The sequence below is a fragment of the Narcine bancroftii genome, chromosome 7, assembly GCF_036971445.1.
Source record: "Narcine bancroftii isolate sNarBan1 chromosome 7, sNarBan1.hap1, whole genome shotgun sequence".
Taxonomy (NCBI): Eukaryota; Metazoa; Chordata; class Chondrichthyes; order Torpediniformes; family Narcinidae; genus Narcine; species Narcine bancroftii.
The window spans coordinates 26,414,535-26,436,559 of NC_091475.1; the positions used below are offsets into that span (position 1 = coordinate 26,414,535).

Here is a 22,025-nt window from a genome sequence, read left to right on the forward strand (position 1 = left end):
ACACATTTAACTGAATTGGAGCACAAGAAATTAAAGAGAGATTGGGTAGGACATGTAACAGCAGCATCGTATAATTCAAAAGCAAGAGGAGTGGCTATATTAATTAGCAAAAATGTGCCATTTAAAATAGAAGAGGAAATAATAGATCCAGCAGGGAGATATGTTATGATAAAATGTCAGATATATTCAGAGCTTTGGAATCTACTTAATATATATTCACCTAACGAAGAAGATCAAAAGTTTATGCAAGATATCTTTTTGAAGGTAGCTAATACGCAAGGAAACATACTAATAGGAGGGGATTTCAATCTGAATTTGGATCCAAATATGGATAAAACGGGGAAAAAAATTAACAGGAAGAACAAAGTAACCAAATTTATAATTAAATCAATGCAAGAAATGAAACTTGTGGACATATGGAGGAAACAAAACCCAAAAGAAAAGGAATACTCATACTACTCGACTAGACATAAAACATACTCAAGGATAGACCTATTCCTGTTATCAGCCCACATACAAGGGAGAGTTAGGAAAACGGAATATAAAGCTAGACTATTATCGGACCACTCACCCCTGTTATTGGCAATAGAGCTAGAAGACATCCCTCCAAGAATGTATAGATGGAGATTAAACCCCATGCTACTTAAAAGACAGGATTTTAGAGAATTTATTGAAAAACAATTAAAAATGTACTTTGAAGTAAATACGGAATCAGTGGAAGATAAGTTTATACTATGGGACGCAATGAAAGCATTCATTAGAGGGCAAATAATAAGTTATGCAACCAAGATGAAGAAGGACTATAATCAGGAAACAGAGCAGTTGGAAAGGGAAATAATAAACATAGAAAAAAAATTAGCAATAAAGGAAGATACAACCAAAAGAAGAGAATTGGCGGATAAAAAAATAAAATATGAAACATTACAAACATATAAGGTGGAGAAGAATATAATGAAGACAAAACAGAAATATTATGAACTAGGGGAAAAAACACACAAAATCCTAGCATGGCAGCTTAAGACAGAGCAAACTAAGAAAACGGTATTGGCAACAAGGAAAAAAGACAAACAAATTACATATAATCCAAAAGAAATTAAGGAAAACTTCAGAGAATTCTATGAACAACTATACCGAACCGAAAACGAAGGGAAAGAAGGGAAAATAGATGAATTTTTGACTAAAATTGAACTACCAAAACTACAAATAGAGGAACAAAATAAATTAACAGAACCATTTGGAACAGTAGAAATACAAGAGATAATAAAAAATTTACCAAATAATAAGACACCAGGAGAGGATGGACTCCCAATAGAATTCTACAAAACATTTAAAGACCTAATAATACCGCCCCTCCTGGATGTAATCAACCAGATTGATGAGACACAAAACTTACCAGATTCATGTAAAACAGCAATAATTACAGTGATACTAAAACAAGGGAAAGATCCACTCTCACCAGCGTCATATAGACCAATATCTTTGCTAAACACAGATTATAAGATAATAGCTAAACTATTAGCGAACAGATTAGCAGAACAGGTACCGAAAATGGTAAATTTAGACCAAACTGGATTTATCAAAAAAAGACGCACAACAGACAATATTTGTAAATTTATTAACTTAATTCATGCAGTAGAAGGAAATAAAGCACCGGCAGTAGCAGTTGCTTTAGACGCAGAGAAGGCCTTCGACAGAGTAGAATGGAATTACTTGTTCAAAGTATTGCAAAAATTCAGTTTACCGGAGAAGTATATTAATTGGATTAAAGCATTATATAAGGGACCGTTAGCGAAAGTGACAGTAAATGGACATGTATCAAAGCAATTTAACTTAAGCAGGTCAACGCGACAGGGATGCCCACTATCACCATTATTGTTTGCGCTAGCTATAGAACCACTAGCAGAATCGATAAGAAGAGATAATAATATAAAAGGAATAAAAATAAAAGACAGGGAATATAAAATCAGTCTGTTTGCGGATGATGTGATAGTGTACTTAACAGAACCAGAACTATCAATAAAAGAACTATATAAGAAATTGAAGGAATGTGGAGAGGTGTCGGGATACAAGATAAACGTAAATAAGGGTGAAGCAATGCCTATGAATAACGCGGATTTCTCAAAATTTGAGGAGGAATCCCCATTCAGATGGCAAACGCAGGCAATAAGATACCTAGGTGTGCAAATAAACAAAAATCTAGGCCAATTATATAAACTCAATTACAATCCACTAATGAAAAAACTACAGGACGATTTAGAGCATTGGAAAGAGCTACCACTAACACTGATAGGAAGGATAAACTGTATTAAAATGAACATTTTTCCAAGGATACTATACTTATTTCAGGCATTGCCAATACAACTGACAGAAAAATTCTTCAAAGAGTTAAAGAAAATAATAAGGAGATTTTTATGGAGAGGGGGAAAACCGAGGATAGCACTAGACAAATTAACAGAATGGTATAAACAAGGAGGCTTACAATTGCCAAACTTCAAAAATTATTATAGAGCCGCACAATTAAGGTACCTATCAGATTTTTATCAAACAAGGGAAAAACCAGACTGGACGAGACTAGAATTGGATAGAATGGGGGAAAGGATACCTGAACACATGTTATATAAATGGGACGAGGAATTGGTACAACATAGAACTTCTCCAGTATTACACCATCTCCTCAATATATGGAAGAAGATACATGTAGAAAGAAATAAAATAAATTACCAAATACCAAAACTAATATTGACGCAAAATAAGCTACTCCCTTTTACAATAGACAACCTTGCCTTTAGAAAATGGGAAAAAAAAGGGATTAAAAGAATAGAAAATTGTTTTTCAGGAAGTAGATTCTTATCCTTTGAACAAATGAGAGATAAGTACAATATAACGGGAGATACAGCGCTGGCATATTACCAACTGAGATCCTACTTGAAAGATAAATTAGGAAGCAACTTGAGTTTACCAGAGGGAAGTAACCTTGAATATGTGATTACAGATACAATGTTAATCAAAAGATTTATAAAAAATATGTATATTAAACTGCAAGAAAAGGAAAATGAGGAAACAAATGGTAAAACTAAACAAAAATGGGAACAAGATTTAAATATAAAGATAAAAAAGGAAACATGGGAGAAGTTATGCTCTGGAACGATGAGAAATACAATAAATACGAGGCTGCGTATGATACAATATAATTGGTTACACAGACTATACATTACACCGCAAAAGTTAAATAAATGGGACCCAACAGTATCTGATAGATGTTTTCGATGTAAAAAAGAAAGGGGAACAACAATTCATGCAATCTGGACATGTGAGAGAGTAGAAAAATTTTGGGATGATCTCAATCAGATATTAAATAAAATAACAGAAAACAATATACCAAAGAATCCAGAGATCTTTCTCCTAAGTAACATAAAAAATAAAGAATTTGGAATTGACTTGGAGGATGCACAAAAAAGATTTGTTAAGATAGCCCTAGCTGTAGCAAAAAAATGTATTATGTCAACCTGGAAATTGGAAGATAATTTGAAAATACAACAATGGTATATAGAAATGAATAAATGTATTCCATTAGAAAAAATAACATATAGTTTAAGAAATAATATTGAAATATTCGAACAAGTATGGGAGCCTTACATTAAATACAATAGCGAAAACCTACCGGGAACAAACATTACCTAAGTTGATGGAAGGAGAAGAGAAGAAAAAAATGGACTCAGTAGAATTTCTGGTGTATTTTTGTTGAATGACAACATTGTCTAGCTGAATTAATGCAACCTAGATTGTATAACTAAAATGGATGAGAGGGGGGAGGGATGGGGGGGTGGCTTGGGAGGAGGGAGGGGGGAGGGAGAAAAAGTCACTGTAAATGTGTGGAAAAGAAAAAGTGTATATCATGGCTATTGTGATTTATGGTGTGAAAAATAAAAAATTTAAAAAAAAAAAAAAAAAAAAGATCATTTCAGATCTGCTATATCACGTAGGAAGTTGGAGAAACATTAAATTAAGTTTTATTGAATTTTGCTAAATGATGCTGACAGGTTGCATTAGTTCATCTGACCTAAAAATGTTTTGCCACTGATTTTCATTTGTTGTCAGCATCTGATGCCTCTCGTATCAGTGTCCAACAATAGTTGGCCAGTATCAATGGATTCCAGTTGCCCTGATACTGCTTTTCTATGGTTGCAATGTGCTGGTAAAACCTTTCACCACATTTGTCACTGACTGCACCAGGATCAGCACCAACATCTTCTTGGTTTTTGTATGCTTGAAGCACATTATCAATCAGCTGGATGTAGTCTGGCACTCTGTAGTTGCCAAGAAAATTCTCAACATCTTTAAATGTCTTTCATGCTATTTTCTCTGGCCTTACTAGCAGATTTTCGAACCGCCTGACATGTATTTGTGGACAAACAAAAAAATGGCTTCCTTAATCTTGGCCTCAGTTCTTGCAAACATCTGTCTCAAACAACGAGATCCTAGGCGGGGATGTCCACTATCCCCCTCACTGTTCGCTTTAGCTATAGAACCCTTGGCAGAACTGATAAGAACAGAAAATAAAATAAAAGGGATAAAAATAAAAGAGAAGGAATATAAAATCAGTCTATTTGCAGATGACATCATAGTATACTTAACAGAACCAGAATTATCAATAAAAGAATTACATAAGAAATTGAAGAAATATGGAGAAATATCGGGGTACAAGATCAACGCAAATAAAAGTGAAGCGATGCCAATGAATAATGCGGATTGCACAGAGTTTAGAAAAGAATCATCATTTAAATGGCAAACACAAGCAATCCGATACCTAGGTATTAGACTACGGCATCTATACAAATTAAATTATCAGCCGTTAATGAAGAAAATACATGACTTAGAACATTGGAAAGATTTACCACTAACACTGATAGGAAGGGTAAATTGCATTGAAATGAATATCTTCCCAAGGATACAATACCTATTTCAATCGTTACCAATTCCCTTAACAGAGAAATTCTTCAATGAGCTAAAGATAATAATAAGGAAATTCTTATGGAAAGGGGGGAAACCGAGGATACCGCTAGATAAATTAACAGAATGGTTCAAACACGGGGGCTTACAGCTACCAAACTTTAAGAATTATTATAGAGCAGCTCAATTAAGATATCTATCAGATTTTTAATCAAACAAGGGAAAAACCAAATTGGACCAGGTTAGAGCTAGATAAAATAGGGGAGAAGGTACCAGAACATATACTTTATAAGTGGGATGAAAAACTGGTGCATCATAGAAGTTCACCAGTACTACATCATCTGCTCAACATTTGGAAGAAGATTCACGTAGAAAGGAAAAAAACAAATTACCAACTACTAAAATTATTATTGACGCAAAATCAACTAATCCCTTTCACAATAGATAACCTTTCCTTTAGAGAATGGGGGAGAAAAGGGATCAAAAGAATAGAAAATTGTTTTTTGGGAAATAATTTATTATCTTTTGAACAAATGAAGTACAAATATAGTTTAACTCATGGTGCAATGTTTGCATACCACCAACTGAAAAACTACTTAAAGGACAATTGGGATGCAGGCTGAGGTTAACAGAAGGAAGCAGCTTTGAATATGTGATTTCAGACACAATGATAAAAGCTGCAAACCCAAAGTGGGAACAAGATTTAAAGATAAAGATAAAAAATGAAAAATGGGAAAAGCTATGCTCCGGAACTATGAGAAATACAATAAACACGAGGTTACGCATGATACAATATAATTAATATTATTAATTAATATAATTAATTTTATAATTAATATAAAAATACAGGCTATATATCATGCCCCAAAAGTTAAATAAATGGGACCCAACAGTATCAGATAGATGTTTTCGCTGTAAGAAGGAAACTGGAACTTGGGCATGTGAGAAAGTGGAAAAGTTTTGGGAAGATCTAAATCAAGTATTAAATAAAATCACAAAAAGCAACATAACAAAAAATCCAGAGATCTTTCTTCTAAGTAATATAAGAAGTAAAGAATTAGGCCTCAAATTGGATGAAGCACAAAAAAGATTTATTATGATAGCCTTAGCTGTAGCAAAAAAATGTATAATGTCAACCTGGAAATCAGAAGAGAACCTGAGAGTACAGCAATGGTACATGGAAATGAATAAATGTATTCCATTGGAAAAAATAACTTATAATTTAAAAAATAAAAGTCACATTATTCAAACAAATTTGGGAACCGTACATGGAACACAACAGAGAGGTCCTACCGCGGACCTCCACCCCCTAAAATGATAGATTGAGAAGAAGACGAAATGAACTGACCCAGTGTATAAAAGTAGATGACACAATTTTCTTGTTTATTTTCATTGTGTGGTGACATTGTTTAATGGGTTTATTGTATTGTATATTTTGAACGTTTAGTGGGTAGGGAGGGGGGTGGGAAGGAGGGAGGGAAGAAAAAGGGGAGAAAATGTCACTGTGTATATTTAAGAGGGAAATGTTTGTGTGGATTTTGGTTAATATGGTTCATACTGTGCAAAATTTAAAAAAAATAAATAAACAAGATCCATCGCTTTCCTTGTTAATTGTTTTCACAAACTTTTTCACCATTCCGAGTTCCATATGAAGAGGAGACAAAAATACCTTTGTTGGGTCGAAGTCATTTATGTGCCACACTTTTCTGACTTGGAACCAAATGCTTACAGAGCAGCCAGACTTTTTAATGCAATGTGACTCTTTAGCACGGCTATCCCATTCACAAATGGAACAGTAGTACCAGGTATATCTGAAGTGCATTCCGAGTAGCTGTGTCAATACTTATAGATCACCACAGATGTTCCAGTTGTACTTGTGCTGTATGTGTTTCAACAACAGTTCCATTTTATCATAGGTTTCTTTCATGTGTACTGAAGGGAGGACATTGCCAATGCGTAACAGGACAGTTTTTAAGCTCAATTTTGATGGATCTATAAAATGTCGCCATTGTTGTGGGTCATGCACACAGCCCAAAGCTGTGAACAACCCATGAATGTCAGTGCAGAAGCAAGTTGTCAACCTGTGTAAAGAAGTTCGTCAAATGGCTCTGAAAGGCAGAGATATTCGTACCTGGTGACAGCAAACTCCATCCTTGCAGTCTTGAACCAAGTAGTTCTTTTGTTTTTGACAAACCCAAGTCTCTGACCATGTCATTTAATTCTGGCTGTTATCAGATGAGGATAACCAGGCTTAAACAGATCAACATCTGGATCAGTATCATTTTCCACATCTGGTTCATGCATCGTTACATTTTCATCTGCCTCATCTAGGATCTATATCTCTGGTGGCTTTGGAACTGGAAAACTGTCGTCATGCAGCACTGGTCTCATGGCTGAAGGCAGGTTAGGGCATTAAATAGATTTCTTATTTTTAAGCAAAGAAGCCAGATACATCGGTCAGACAGAAGAAAGTCACTCATGTGATCCTTCTGTCCTCGCCATCTCATTGGGACTGCGAATGGCATTGACTTCTTCACCAATGGAATCTGAATTTCCTCATCTCCAGACCCCAATCAGTGCAGATTGGCAAAAACATCTCCACAATCTCCATCAGCACCGGAGTACCAAAGGGCTGTGTACTTGGTCCTCTGCTCTACTCACTTTACATCTATGAATATGTGGCTCGGTACAACAAATTGGCTGACGACACACCACAACCAAGGAGTTAATTGTAGACTTTAGGAAGGGAAAACCAGAGATCTATGATCCAGTGATCATTGGGGAAATCAGAGGTGGAGAGGATGAGCAAATTTAAATTCCTGGGAGTCACCATCTTGGAGGTCCTCTCCTGGACTCAACAAACCAATGACAGTACCTCTATTTCCTCAGAAGTTTGCAGAGGTTCCATATGACATTGGAAGCCTTGTCAAATTTCTACAGATGTGTAAAGTGTTCTGACCAACTGTATCACGACCTCGTATGGGGGCACCAATATCTTTGAGTAAAGCCCTGCAAAAGGTAGTGGACACAGCCCAGTACATCACAAGCAAAACTCTCCCCACCAAAGAAATTCTACATGTCCGCGTGTTCCTGCCCCACCAAATTGGTCTCCACTTACCTTGACTCTGTTTTGTTGCCCCCCCGGTCTAGTCCCCACCTACGTCTGTGTTACTTCACACACCCTCCATCACTTCAACAACTTCCAGTTCTCTGAACTCAATCACCTCATGTTTACCAAAGATATCCAATCCCTAGACACCTCCATCTCCCATAATGAAAGCTTCAAAGCCCTTCATTTCTTTCTAGATAGTAGAACCAACCAGTCCCCCTCTACAACCACCTTCCTTTGACTGGCAGAACTTGTCCTCACCCCTGACTAAATTCACTTTCTCCAGGTTAAAAGGGTAGCCATGGGTACCTACATGGGCCACAGCAATGCCTGCCTTTTTGTTGGCTAAATGGAGCAATTCATGCTACAAGCCAACACAGGTAAGGCCCCTCAACTTTTCCTCCACTACATCAATGAGTATTTTGATGATGCTGCATATACCTCAAATGGATGAGCTCATTAACTTCATCCAATCTGCTGCCAACTTCCATCCCAGCCTCAAATTCACTTGGTCCATCTCTAACAAAACTCTCCCTTTCCTCGATCTCTCAGTCTCCATCTTGGGAGACAAACTCTCATCAGACATCTTCTATAAACCCACCAACTCCCACGGCTACCTCGACTACATCTCTTCTCACCCTGTCCTCTGTAAGGATTCCATTCCATTCTCTCAATTCCTCTGTTTCCATCGCATCTGCACCCAGGATGAGGACATCCATGCCAGATCATCAGAGATGTCCTCCTTCTTCAAACAACATGGCTTTCCCTCTATCACCATCAACTTGCCTCCACCAGCATATCCTCCATTACCCGCTTCTCTGCCCTGGCCTCCTTTGCCCCCACACGCAACAAGGATAGGATTCCTCATCCTCACCTACCAGCCTCCATATCCTCCTCCGCCATTTCCGCCACCTACTATGTGATCCCACCACTAGCCACATATTCCCCTCTCTACCTTCCGCAGGGACCACTCCCACCGTGACTTCCTTGTCCACTCCTCCCTCCCCACCAATTGTCCCCTTGGGACTTAACCCTGTGACCACAGGAGATGCTCCACTTGCACCCACACCTCCTCCCTCACAACTATTCGGGCTCTAAACAGTCCTTTCAAGTGAAGCAATATTTCTCTTGTGAATCTGCAGGGATCATCTACTGCATCCGGTGCTCCCGTTGTGGTCTCCTCTACATTGGAGGGACAAGACGCAGACTGGATCACTTTGTTGAGCACTTCGGCTCTGTCTGCCACAATAGTGTTGTTCTCCCAGTGGCCATCCATTTCAATTCTCCATCCCAGTCCCTTGCTGACATGTCTGTCCATGGCCTTGTGCACTGCCAGACTGCGACCACTGCAAATTGGAGGAACATCACCTCATCTTTCAACTTGACACCCTCCAATTGGATGGCATTAATATTGACTTCTCTGGCTTTTGTTAAAACAGCCCCCCTTCTTCCCCATCACTTTTCCCTATTTCTGTCTCACCATCTGTCTCCTTTCACACAAATATGATAAATTCTTACCTCATCCTTTATCATATCCAATTAACACCTTTTGTTGGTCTGAATTCAGCCAGTATTGTCTAATTTCTCATACTTTCTGAGATTTCCTCCTTCTGGCTTATTTCTTGAAGAAGGACTCAGGAATATATGTCAGGAATATATCTTTGTTTCCAATAGATGCTGAGAGACCAGCTGAGTTCCCCCAGCATTTGGGTGCTTTACTACAATCACAGCATCTGCAGACTTTCATGTTTCTCTCTATCCACTGCGCTCATTATATCTTCAAAGAACTCTAGAATACACGGTTGCATACTAGCTGCAATCCTTCACTCAATCTTCTCTTCATTTAGGCATGAGAGATTACAAGTATTTGGTCAATAACTTTCTTTAAAAAAAAAGTACATCAAAATACTATGAATATTGGAAATTTAAAATAACACTAAAAAGAAAGGCTTTTAGTTTTAATCTTGAAGCATTCAGATCTGAAATACTGGCTTCTTCTCTCTTCAAATGCCGTATTTCCAGCAATCTTTTTAATTACTTTATTGTAATAAACAAATTTGGGTTCTTTTATAACAACTATACTTTATTAGCTACACGACCTCGTGGAGACATCCATCTTGAATCTACCCTAGCTGCAACAACTTGTCTCCGACTCCCTCCAGTGGTCAGGATTATCACTAGCACTCTATCGTTACTATTACAATTTTCTTTTCCCTAGGGACCTACATGATTACGACCTAAAACTGAATTAATGAAAAGCAAAGGAAGCTAGTTGATTGAGAAGACAGGAACTATTTTGTCTACCTGTTACAAGCTGATAGTTAATTAGACTGTCAAACAATCCAAAATCCACTCCTATTACTTCTTTGTTTGTAGATCCACAAATGACATAGTTTTACCATTAAAAAAACAAAATATAGCTTTACTCAGTTTGAAGCAAAACCATTTTTGGACAAATTAATCCTAGAGTTACTATTTGCTTTTCACACCTAGTTGAATGAAAATGTTGTTCCTGCTTCTGAACAAAAATCCAATATCTTGGGGATATTTGTTGTAATGGTTTATCTTTGGAAGAGGTTTGTCAAATTGAGAGTTTAAAAACCAATGTACCAGAGGTTTGCCACTGGGGTCAAGCTGATCTTTCTTTCTTCGTAATAGAAGGCTTTTGGTGATGATGTTGAGGCGCTCTCCGCCCTTTCTTGTCCCATTGTCCACTTCACTTTTCCAAATCTTGAATTCATCAAATGGGGAGCAGTGAAGGAATCTGAAGGGAAAGGTTAGAAAGAAGAGCTATTAAAATCAACCCAACCTCCACAGTTAGGCACATTAATTAGCTAGCTAATTAATTATGCTCAAATATATACTTTGGAAGTACTATTTTAAAATAATCTTTAAAGGAGAGGAAGATATTTAATAAGGGAAGAATTTGTCAGGATACATTTGAAATGTTCTAGTCATAAATGGAGATAATACAAGTAAAAATGTGCAATACAATTAAACAACAAAATTGAGCCCAGTTAGTTATTCTGGCTTGCCATCTTACTTGAGCAAGGAATACATATCCAGGAGGTTGTTTTGAATGGGCGTTCCGGTGATTGCCCAGCGAGCTCCAGCAATGAGCTTGCATACCGCCATTGATGTTTGAACTTGGGGGTTTTTGATATAGTGAGCTTCATCCAGGATGATCCGAGCCCAAGTGATCTTCTGCAGAGGTGAATGTGAGGATTTTGCCTCCACCAAGGCCTGAAGGCAGCATATGAACAAAACATTTTTTTCCACAGGAATACAATTAAAATTTTAGGCTGTGAAATATACATTATTTGCTTCCTTCACTTGCAAACTGATAATGTTGCAACTCACCCATTCCACAGGTATTTGACCTTTAAAGTCAGCTTCTTGCAATTGCTGAATATTTTTTTTAAATTTTAACTCGTACACATTAATTTGTTCTTCCAAAAATCAGCAATGAAAGGGTGATCATAAAATCAGAAATGCACCAATATTGATAAGATACTTTTCAAAGGTACCCATGGCAGCATGAATTATCAATTGACTGATAACTTACAGATGTCTCCTCATCTTTGGCTGTACATTTTTCTTTTTCATTCTTCGCTGGGATTTCCTTTGCAACAAGACTATATGTTGTTATAACAACATCAAATTCTGAAAGCCTATAAAACAGTGTTTGATTAGCTCAGATTATGACCACATATTTCATTTCTACTTCTTGAATGCCAATTTCCTCCAAGAAGTTAGATGTTCTTTCTACTTTGTTAGATTGTCCTGCTGTGTTTATTGTTCAAGTGGAACAAACAATATTGGTGATTATCCTCTTATTATTACATTTTCACAGTCATTCATTTCCCTTTTGTCTATGAAAGAAGAACAAAGCAAGTCCCTTTTCAAAATGCCTTCTTCAAATAGCATCAGTGTGTGCAATGATATACAACTTCAGGATGGATAACATAGGCTTTTCTATATGCACGGACCAACACATCTGGTGCAGCTTCATGTTTATAAACCTAATTTTGTACTAATATTCACAAAAACATTCCAAACTAGTTCACTGATCCTTTGGGAGGTTTACTAAACTAACATAAAGATCGATCAGTCAATTGATAAAAATTAAAAACAAACATTTGTTAAAGAAACGTCTCTAAAAAGTTGCATTGAGAACTGTGTTGAATGTTCAATGCTAAATACAAAGAAAATTATAATAGAACTGCAAATGCCTTTGCAGAAAATGATTGCCCCAGGTACTCACATCTTCACTGATTTCTCTCTGTTTGAGCCATGGTATATGTAAATACTTAGTTTTCTAGCTCTGACATGCCGCTCAGTTTCCATTTTCCAGTGATGAATTAGAGATGCTGGACAAATAATGAGCGTTCCATTAGAGACAGTAAGAGTCCTTTCTGTGGGGGAAGCAAACATTTTGAACGTAATATTAAACATGACTACACAAAAGAGTCAGGAGTTTACAGATGTAGGAATCTGGAGAGAAAAAAAAACCAATCTGTTGGAAGAACTCAGCATCAGTTTGAAAAAAATAATCTACATTTTGGGTGAGAACCTTTCATCAAAGTGGATTTTTTTTTGGATTTGTTTGATATTACATCAATGTCATCCTGCAATGGGGAAAACCACTCTGTGTCTCTATACACAAACAAGGCAATGTAGCAGTTCAAGAAATGGTGAGCATAAAATTGCTTATTAAATCCAGGTTAGATAAAATACAGAATGAACCCATAGGTTCAAAATGTTTATAGAATTTTACAGAACAAGTTGTAAAGTAACCTGTATAGGGTGGACTATTTCTAAACTATATTATAGCTAAAGCAAATTACTCCTTTTACAAAGATGGTGATATTGGGTACTAATGTGGAAGAAAATAAATCTACAATAAAAACATGTCAATATTTGTTTTCAACACTATTGCTACAGAAATATTTAAAGAAATGTCCTTGTATACACAACCTTTTCTGGGACAGACAAAGTAATAGTAATGTTTAATTGGATTAATTTAACTCACAGTTAGTAACTAAATACAGCCAAGATCTAACAATCAAATAACTGCTTTAGCATAACTTAAATAAAACTCATTTCAGTTACAGGTCTAAATGAATTATGAACATTGGCATTCACCATTTTTGTAACACAATTGAATAACAATTTTTTGAAGGAAAAAAACTGCATCTAGTGGAAAATGGGCAGTTATGCTGATTCAAGTTCCTGAAAATTTTCCCAGACCTCAATATAAACAGTCACTCAATTATCATGTTGGTAAGTTTTTTTTAATGTTAAATTTAAGTTGCTCTTTTTATACTCAGTTTAAAAAGTTATTCTGGATTCATGGAATGCTGTTGAGATTGCCATCAAAAGTTTATACTGGAGAAAAAGTTCTTTCAGGTAAGGTAACTTACAAAGCAACAATACTTGCTATCACAAAACGCAGGGCTAAGAGGTCAGGATGTCCAAAAGCACGTCACATTGAATAAACGAATTCCAGCGTCATCTCTGGCTATGCTGGCAAATATGGCAGCATATTTGCATGTTGCCAGACCCTGGTGCAGTATTTTGGCCAGGAGACCTGCAGAACCTTGTTGCTTTTAATTCCATAGGACTCTTTGTTTTCATTTCTATTTGTACACAAATGCCAGTTTAACATTCAATTGTTAAGGCAGCACTTCCAATAGTATCCAAAACATTGAAATGTCAGCCCACATTGATCAAATTCTGTTGTTAGTCTTGAATCCACAATCCTCTAAACAAATACAAAGATACCATTACTAAATTAAGTATTGCCTTCTTCAGAAAGAAACCCCACCATAGTACTCAAGTAAACAAGAAAAAATGCTCTTACTGTAGTAGTTATTATGTCCATTGTAATCCAGGTATTTTTCTTATTTTTAAAATCATTAATTTTCTCTATCACTTACCCATTTTCGAGATCCATTCCCCTGAATGGTTCTCTTTTTCCTTTTTCCCCTTATACAGTTGCACCAGGATGAGCGCAATCATCGTCAGCGTTTTCCCCAAACCCATGTCATCCGCTGAAATCGTAAAACAGTGCAAATAAAAACTTACTCAAGTTTACTAAAAACAGAGTCATATTCCATTTCAGCAGGGGAAATATTTGGTTTAAGTAACCATTCTTTCACCAATGGGAAACACATAGTACAAAGAAATCTGTTTATTTTCACGAGTGTGAGAGTCATAAACAAGGGGACAAAGCTAATGCACAGAGGATTTTTTTTCCTCCCTCAGAGGATCGGGAAACTCCAGGTTATTTGGGGAGCATGGTTAGTGGAATGCTATTATAGCACCTGTGACCTGGGCTCGAATCCGGTGCTGGCTGTAAGGAGTTTGTCTTTTCTCTCTGTGTCTGCCTGGGTTTCCTCCGGGTGCTCTGGTTTCCTCCCACTCTTCAAAATGTACGGGGTTGTAGGTTAATGGGATATTTGGGCGGTACGGACCCGTGGGCTGGAAGGTCCTGTCACTGTGCTGTATGTCTAAATTTTTAAAAATTATAGTGCTTTCATGGGTAGTGGAGGCTGGATCATCAAATATATTTAAGGCAGGCATAGATAAACATAAGAGAAATTGAGGATTTATTGTTATGGAGGACCAGCACAGTTGAGTTGAAGCCAGCATAGTTTAGCTATGATAGTATTGAAATATGGGGTTAAGATTGAGGGGTGTGATGCATACTCCTCAACCTATTTTCTTCTGTTCTTACTTTTGGCCTTATGTATTAGATCAGTGGTTTTCAAACTGCCCCCCTAAACTCACATTCCACCTATGTCATAAGTGCTCTGCAATTAGTAAGGGATTGCATAAGGAGGTACATGGGTGGAAAGTTTGAAAACCACTGTTTTAATCATACCTAATTGACTCGTTATGTGCACAGTTTCATTCCAAAGGAAATGGGCCAATGACAATTTTTCTCAAGCAAAATACTTCAGTAACAATTGGGTCTAAAGCAGTGGTTCTCAACCTTCCCTTTCCACTCACATCCCACCCTAAGCAATCACAGAGCACTTATGGCATAGAGATTGCTTAAGGTGGAATGTGAGTTTAGGAGAGCAGTCTGAAAAGCACTGTATTAGATGATAGCAGAGTAATATTTTCCTTATGGAGAAAAATCAAATTGCAAGTGATTGTAGGATTTGAACAAAATAAACTGCAATTCTGCCAATAAAGACATGGAACATGAGATATTGTTAATGAAATGTACAACTCTGTCAACATTTTAATGAAATCATTAACTTGTTCACCTAATTATTACAGAAAAATAGCGAAATATGTTAAGGATTCATTTGCAGCACATGTTGGGATTAAATCTTGATCGTTTCCAGGAAGAAATTAGGGCAATATTCTTCTTTAAGAATATTGCTTGACTGACAGGGTTAACATATATTTGAAGACAGTGGCCTCTTTACATACATTTATATTTTTGGATTATGCATCAATTTAAAATAGTTCATTTGTGCATATACCACACTTCCTCTCAAAAACCAAACAACTTTCATTGTTGGATCCTTCTCATTTGTAATGGTGGTGATAAACATTCTGTAAAAGTTCTTAACCAGACCTTATAGAGAAATCTTCCACTGAAGATATTTAAAATGGTTATTCATTTAAATGTGTCTTGGGAATAAATGGACAGCATGTTACCACGTAATGCATGTTTGCAAAACATCACATTATTTAAATAGCCATACAGGTACATAACATTTTATCTTAAATTCTGAAAACCGAAACCTCCAAAACCCAAACATTTTTTCAATGGATGTTGTCTGCACACCAAAGCTCTCAGTTGGCGCCAAACATGACCAAATGCGACCCAACCCTGTCCAGCACATTGTCTCAGTGCTGGTGATTTTATGGTCTATTTTTATCTCACTTCATTTACCACCCCCTCCAGCACTGCTGCCACTCTCACCCCATCCAGCAACTCCGCAATTTCCCCCTCATCCAGAGACCCTTCTAGTCAGGGGCGTATTTACGCAAAAAAGTGCCTATGGCAGGAGTGGCCAATGCGTCAAAATAAATAACGACAAGGAGGTCTCGTGAGAGCTGGCCTTCGTGGCTGCCATGTTGTTTTTGGCATTGTATGAAAGCCAGAATGAGGATTATGCCGCTGCCATTACTTTATATACCACTGTTACTATTATCCAAAAAATTCCGAATTCCAAAAAGTGTCTGGTCCTAAGGGTTTCAGATAAAAGATTACGTACCTGTATTTCTTTTTGTTTGTTTGGCCCTTGATACAAATAATTCCCTCCATCATTGTTATTTTGTTTTTACACGAGCAGGTCATTTTTTACAACCCAACTCAAATGTATTCTTACCCAGTATGCCACCAGATGGTTTTTGCTTCTCTCGCCAGAGTAACCAAGCCAATGCTTGTTTCTGATGAACCAGCAGTGGGACCTGCGAAGATATACAGGGTTAAAACCATGTTTAAGTTTTACATTCCAAATATATTTTGACTTATTAAACACATTATTAGAAAGAAACAGAATAATTTCACTCCACTCTGATTAGATTTATAAATGTAGGCATGGAAACTTATTTTAAACTCTTTCAAACACAGAGAATTAGGTTTGGATTATTATAATGCAAATTATCTTGATAAAGATGACAGTGTCACGCTGAGCACTACTCTGCACTTCAGGGCCATGTGCTTAGCCTGCTCCTGTTCACACTATTAACCCAGATCCTACAGAATCATCAGGTTTGCAGGATGTCAGTAGTTGGCCTCATCAGTAACAACAAGTCATACTGCAGAGGTGAAGAATCTTGTGATATGGTGCAAGAATAACAACCTGAGTCTCAGTGTGGACAAGACAAAGGAGATGAATGTGGACTTCAGGAGTACCTGGGACAATTACCCTCCTCTAGACAGTGATACTCAGGAGAGGAAAGAGTAGAGTACACCATTCCTTGGAGTCCACTTGGTCACACATCTCCTCACTTGTTAGGAAGGCGCAACGGTGACTGCACTTCCTGAGAAAACTTTGGTGGGAAAGGCTGTCAACTTCCCACAGGGGATCTATTGAGAGTGTTCTGGCTGGCTGCATTACAGTGTGGTACAGTTGCTGTAGAGTGGCAGAATCACTGAAGTCTTCCACTGCCCCCATTGATATGATCTACCAAGATAGTTGTTTGAAGAGGGCTCACAAAATCATTGAGGAGCCCTACCAACCCGCACACAGTATCTTTCAGTTGCTCCCATTGGGAAAGGGATACAGGACTATCAGAGCCAGAAGCACCAGGATGAGAAGCAGCTTCATCCCACAGGCAATAAGACTGCTGAATGTCTGAAATGAACTGCTCATGCAAACCTTTCAAGTCTATACTATTTATTAAACAATATTTATTTTGTATATGTATATACATACTATATATACTTGAGCAATCGTCGATACTATGTAATTGTCGATTCCCCCCATTTTTTGGCCCAAAAATTCATGTGTTTTCGTTTGACTCGTGTAAAAGTTGACCCCCCCCCTCTTTTTTTGGTCCTGACTGCCCATCCATCCGAGCTCCTGATGCCAGGCCACAAACTCCTGACGTCCCCCCACTGCCCGCCCATCCGAGTTCACAATGCCCTGGTCATGGATCCTCCCACTGGCCACCTGCCCACTGGAGCTCCCAACATCCCACCTGCCTATCCAAATTCCCAACGCTTCAACCACTCATCCGAGCTCCCAACCCCAAACACGGACTCACCACCCAGTCCCAGATATCCAAGCTCCTGATGCAGGTATTTAGTGCAGTCAAAAGTATGACCAGTGTAAAAGTTAATCTCCCCAAATATGACCCCCCCCCCAAAATTTAACTATTACACACGCACATTCATCTCTAGGTGTGCTATCACGTCTGGATGTGCGTTTGCATGTTTTCGCGCAAAGGACCGGAGAATGCTGTTTCGTAGGGTTGTACGTACAATCAGATGATGATAAAACTTGAATTTAACTGTGTCCTATGTCTGTGGGTCTAAGCTAGATCTCTTGATAGTCAACCATTTCAATTCATTCCATCATTCCTACACAGCCATGTCTGCCCTTTGACTCATCCACTGTCATTGTGAAGCCAAACATAAACTTGTGAAACAACACAAGAATAACATCATTAACAATGATTTTACTAATTTTAGGTAACTCCACCTCTATCTCATTCCACTGCTTCCATCACTTCTTCACCTATTTTCATTCTTTTTTCCCCCCTCTAATCTCCCTCCATTTCAAATTCCTGGGTGTCAACATCTCTGAAGATCTATCTTGGGGCCTTCATGTCAATGCAATCATGAAGAAGACTTGCCAGAAGCTATACTTCATTAGGAGTTTGATGTTATTTGGTATGTCACCAAAGACTCTTGAAAATTTCTAAAGGTGTACCGTGGAGAGCATTCTGACTGGTTGTATGACTGTATGCTATGGAGGTTCCAATGAGCAGGACAGGATGAAGCTACAGAGTTGTGCACTTGGCCAGCGACATCATGGGCATTAGTCTTCACTCCATTAGGTTAACTTCAAAAGGCAGTGTCTCAAGAAAGCAGCCTCTATCGCCAAGGACTCTCACCACCCAGGCCTTGTCCTCTTCTCACTGCTACCATCAGGAACAAGGTAGAGGAGTCTGAAGATGAATACCCAATGGTATGAAAACAGCTTCTTCCCCACTGCCATCAGATTTCTGAATGGACAATAAACATGGACACTACCTCACTTTTTCTCTTCTTTTACACTAATATATTTATTTTTAAAATACATTTATAGCATTTTTTTTGTACCTGTAATACTTCAGCAAAACAACAAATTTCGTGACACATGTTCATTTCAATAAATTCTGAATCTGATTCACCTTTCCTCAAGTTATCACTACCGGTCTCACCATCCCTTTCATCTTCTATCCAATACCTAATCACTTATTAGCCCCTCTTATACCACCCCCTGATATACTTAATATCACCCCTTCCTAGACAAGTCTTAATAATGGTCCCAACCTGAAAATATGACTATTTCTACCAATGGGTGCTGCCTGACCTATTGAGTTCCTCCAGCATTCATTGGTTATTCCAGAAACAAGGCGCAAATTTCCAGGTGTGTCAACCAATAATTTAAAAAAAATCTTTTTTTAATATTTATAAATTTTCAAACTCAAAGTTTCCAGTAATTAATCACAAATTACAGTTATCAATAGATACAAAATTCACCATAGAGTCCGAGCCACCTTTCCTCCTCCCTCCCCACACTCAACAGACCACAATTACACACAACATTCAAGACACCCACAACAAAGGTAAGAATCACATCAGGGATTTATCACAGCCTGACAGCTGCACCTAGGCTGTTACATTTTTCTTGACTTTACTTGATTGGGATGGAATGGACCCCTCCACCCCTCCCTCAGTAGAAGGATAGACGGGGAAGGCAGGGCGGCGAGATATGCAGGTCCACACTATAACTGTGATCCTAGGAAATTTAAATATGGCTGCCAAATTTTCAGGAAGATGTTAAATTTTTTCCTCAAGTTATAGGTAATTTTCTCTAGGGGAACACAGCTTTGCATTTCTGAAATCCAGTGCGCAATGCCCAAATGAGAGTTCAATTTCCAGGTAACCGCTATGCACTTTCTGGCCACTGCTAATGCAATCATTACAAATTGGATTTGGAATTTGGACAGCTTCACCTTAAACCTTATGTCCATCATATTTCCCAAAAAGAATAGCTCTGGGTCCTGTGGGAATTCTTTACCTATGATTTTTTTTCTAGGGCTTGGCCTAGTTCCACCCAAAAGGGTCTCACCTTGGTACACGTCCAGGTTGCGTGCACAAAGGTTCCTGTCGCAATACCACATCTGATGCATTAGACTGAAATTTATTGTTTAGCCTTATTCAATTTTTGCAGTGTCAAATATAACTGGTGGAGAAAGTTATACTGCACCAGCCTATACAAGCATTAATAAATCGCAGTCATGCTGCTCCGGCACAGATTTGACCAGCACTGCTCATCAGCCTAGATTCGTGAAGGCCCAGTTTAGGGTCTTCCGCTTGGAGTAAGAAATACATCGCCAAGATGAACTTCCCTTTCAAATCAGGGTCTCTATGTCACTGCACATTGATAAGGTACTTTTTTTCATCTTCACATAATTCCCTTTAGCTCAATGGGGTTCATCTAGCTAGAGCTACAACTGTTAAAAATTCCCATACACATCAAATACAAGGCATCGTGAAAGGATTGGAATTCCTTCTCACAAGACCAACTCATCCTACCTCTGAAAAGAAATTGTGAAGCAATTAACCATTTAAAAAAAAAAGCTCATCGGTGGTGTCAGTATATAGCTTTGTCAAAAAGCTTTATGTTTGATCAAAAGAATAAAAAAATAGCAAATTACCTTAAGATATTGTGGATCTTCAGTCTCATAAGATGCATCTGGGCAAGTCGCTAAAGACTTGTGGAGTTGTTCAATTGCCTCACCAGTCATTCTTTTGATGGTGAAGAGTCGACCTTCAGCAGTCTGTCCATTATGTCCACTCTGTTTCTGAGTATCTGCTGAAATGGAAGGAATTCACAATGTGCAAAAATCTTCCCATCCCTTGTGGGATTAGAGGAAATGACAACTTCAATACACTTTAGATTCTATACAAAATTTGAACACAAAATCTCATTGGTAGCATTGAAAAAACTACATTTTCAGTGAATATATATTTATTATATTCTGATAAAATAAACGATTATCATCTTAATTGAGTCTAATCTTTCCTTTGAGATGTGTAAGCAAAATGGGGTGACATCAATTAACTTTCCACTCAAAGATAGTACTTGCAGGGAGTAAAATGAATCCATGCTATTAAAAATATCCCAACACATCAAGTCCAACAAACTAATGTTTGCCCTGCATCTTAATGAGGATTAAGAAATTATACTGCTTCAACTGCCTTGTGTTTGAACCAAAGTACCATTTTATTCTTTCAAATTCTTTACTCTTTCATAATCATGGGAGAGACCAATTTATCTTAAATTTTAATGCTTCAGCTATACAAGATGTTGGATTGGGAAAGACATTGTGGAATACTACAATATGCCAGTGTCATCCGATTTCTGTGCACATTATAATTTTTTTTTAAAATGGGTTGGAAATGGATGAAATATTGTTTTGTGGAATAAGCTTGATTTTATCTTCAGATTTTACTTATGATCATAAAATAACCAAAGCTCCATCAGACAAGAAGTGTTTTATCACTACACCTTCCATTTCTGCTCTATATCCAAATCAACTTTTATATGGAGGTCAAAAATGCAAAACACTGAGGATACATGCATGTGGCACATATTGAGGGCGTGAAAGAGGTTATTAGCAAAACCACATGGGGATAATGATTGGCTAAGATGTTTTGAAGAGCTTTTTTACCATTAAGATAACAGTTCAGAAGGCTGAAGGAACAGGCCAACTGGCTTTAAAGTATTTTCTACTAGGGTAATGAGTGAATGACAGTAGTTATGAAATAAATATAGAGTAAAATCCTTGCTATCCGGAACTGGCAGCCTCAAGCAAAAAAAAAATTATGGAAAATAAAATACAGAAGTTTAAAATTGGCACATCTCTAAAAATTCACCAATCCATGCAACCTCAAGCAACTGGCAAATTCACTTTATCCGGTATCTATCAATCCCCATTTGATGAATTGTACGCTATTGTATGTTTAAACTCTGTATGCTTGAATTTTGTGTCTAATGGATATTTGATTGCTCAAACAGAAGTGTGGTTAACTACTGTGTAACTAAGCAGTCAAAATTGCCGATTAGGAGATTCCATCGTCTGAGATGATGGTCTTCTGTTTTGACAGAAGGTCTTGCATTTTAAAAACAAAAAATAACTTCATTTATGATAAATGTTAATTATCCTGGATATTGTGAAAGGACACACACATTAACTTTATTTCTGTCACATCCTGTTA

General features: G+C 37.5%; 1 protein-coding gene across 3 annotated transcripts in view; it reads right to left on the reverse strand.

Moving 5' to 3' along the window:
• Positions 1-22,025, reverse strand: part of ttf2 (transcription termination factor, RNA polymerase II) — a 76,256-nt gene that overhangs the window by 29,397 nt on the left and 24,834 nt on the right. For 2 of the 3 annotated variants that reach the window (XM_069889215.1, XM_069889217.1), the window contains exons 8-14: positions 20,462-20,619; positions 16,414-16,495; positions 13,999-14,112; positions 12,324-12,474; positions 11,625-11,730; positions 11,103-11,302; positions 10,670-10,823 (exon numbers count right to left, since the gene is read on the reverse strand). In XM_069889215.1, the coding sequence (XP_069745316.1) occupies positions 10,670-10,823; positions 11,103-11,302; positions 11,625-11,730; positions 12,324-12,474; positions 13,999-14,112; positions 16,414-16,495; positions 20,462-20,619 (965 nt within the window). The remainder of the gene's footprint in view (positions 1-10,669; positions 10,824-11,102; positions 11,303-11,624; positions 11,731-12,323; positions 12,475-13,998; positions 14,113-16,413; positions 16,496-20,461; positions 20,620-22,025) is intronic. The other variant, XM_069889216.1, reaches the window with a different exon arrangement.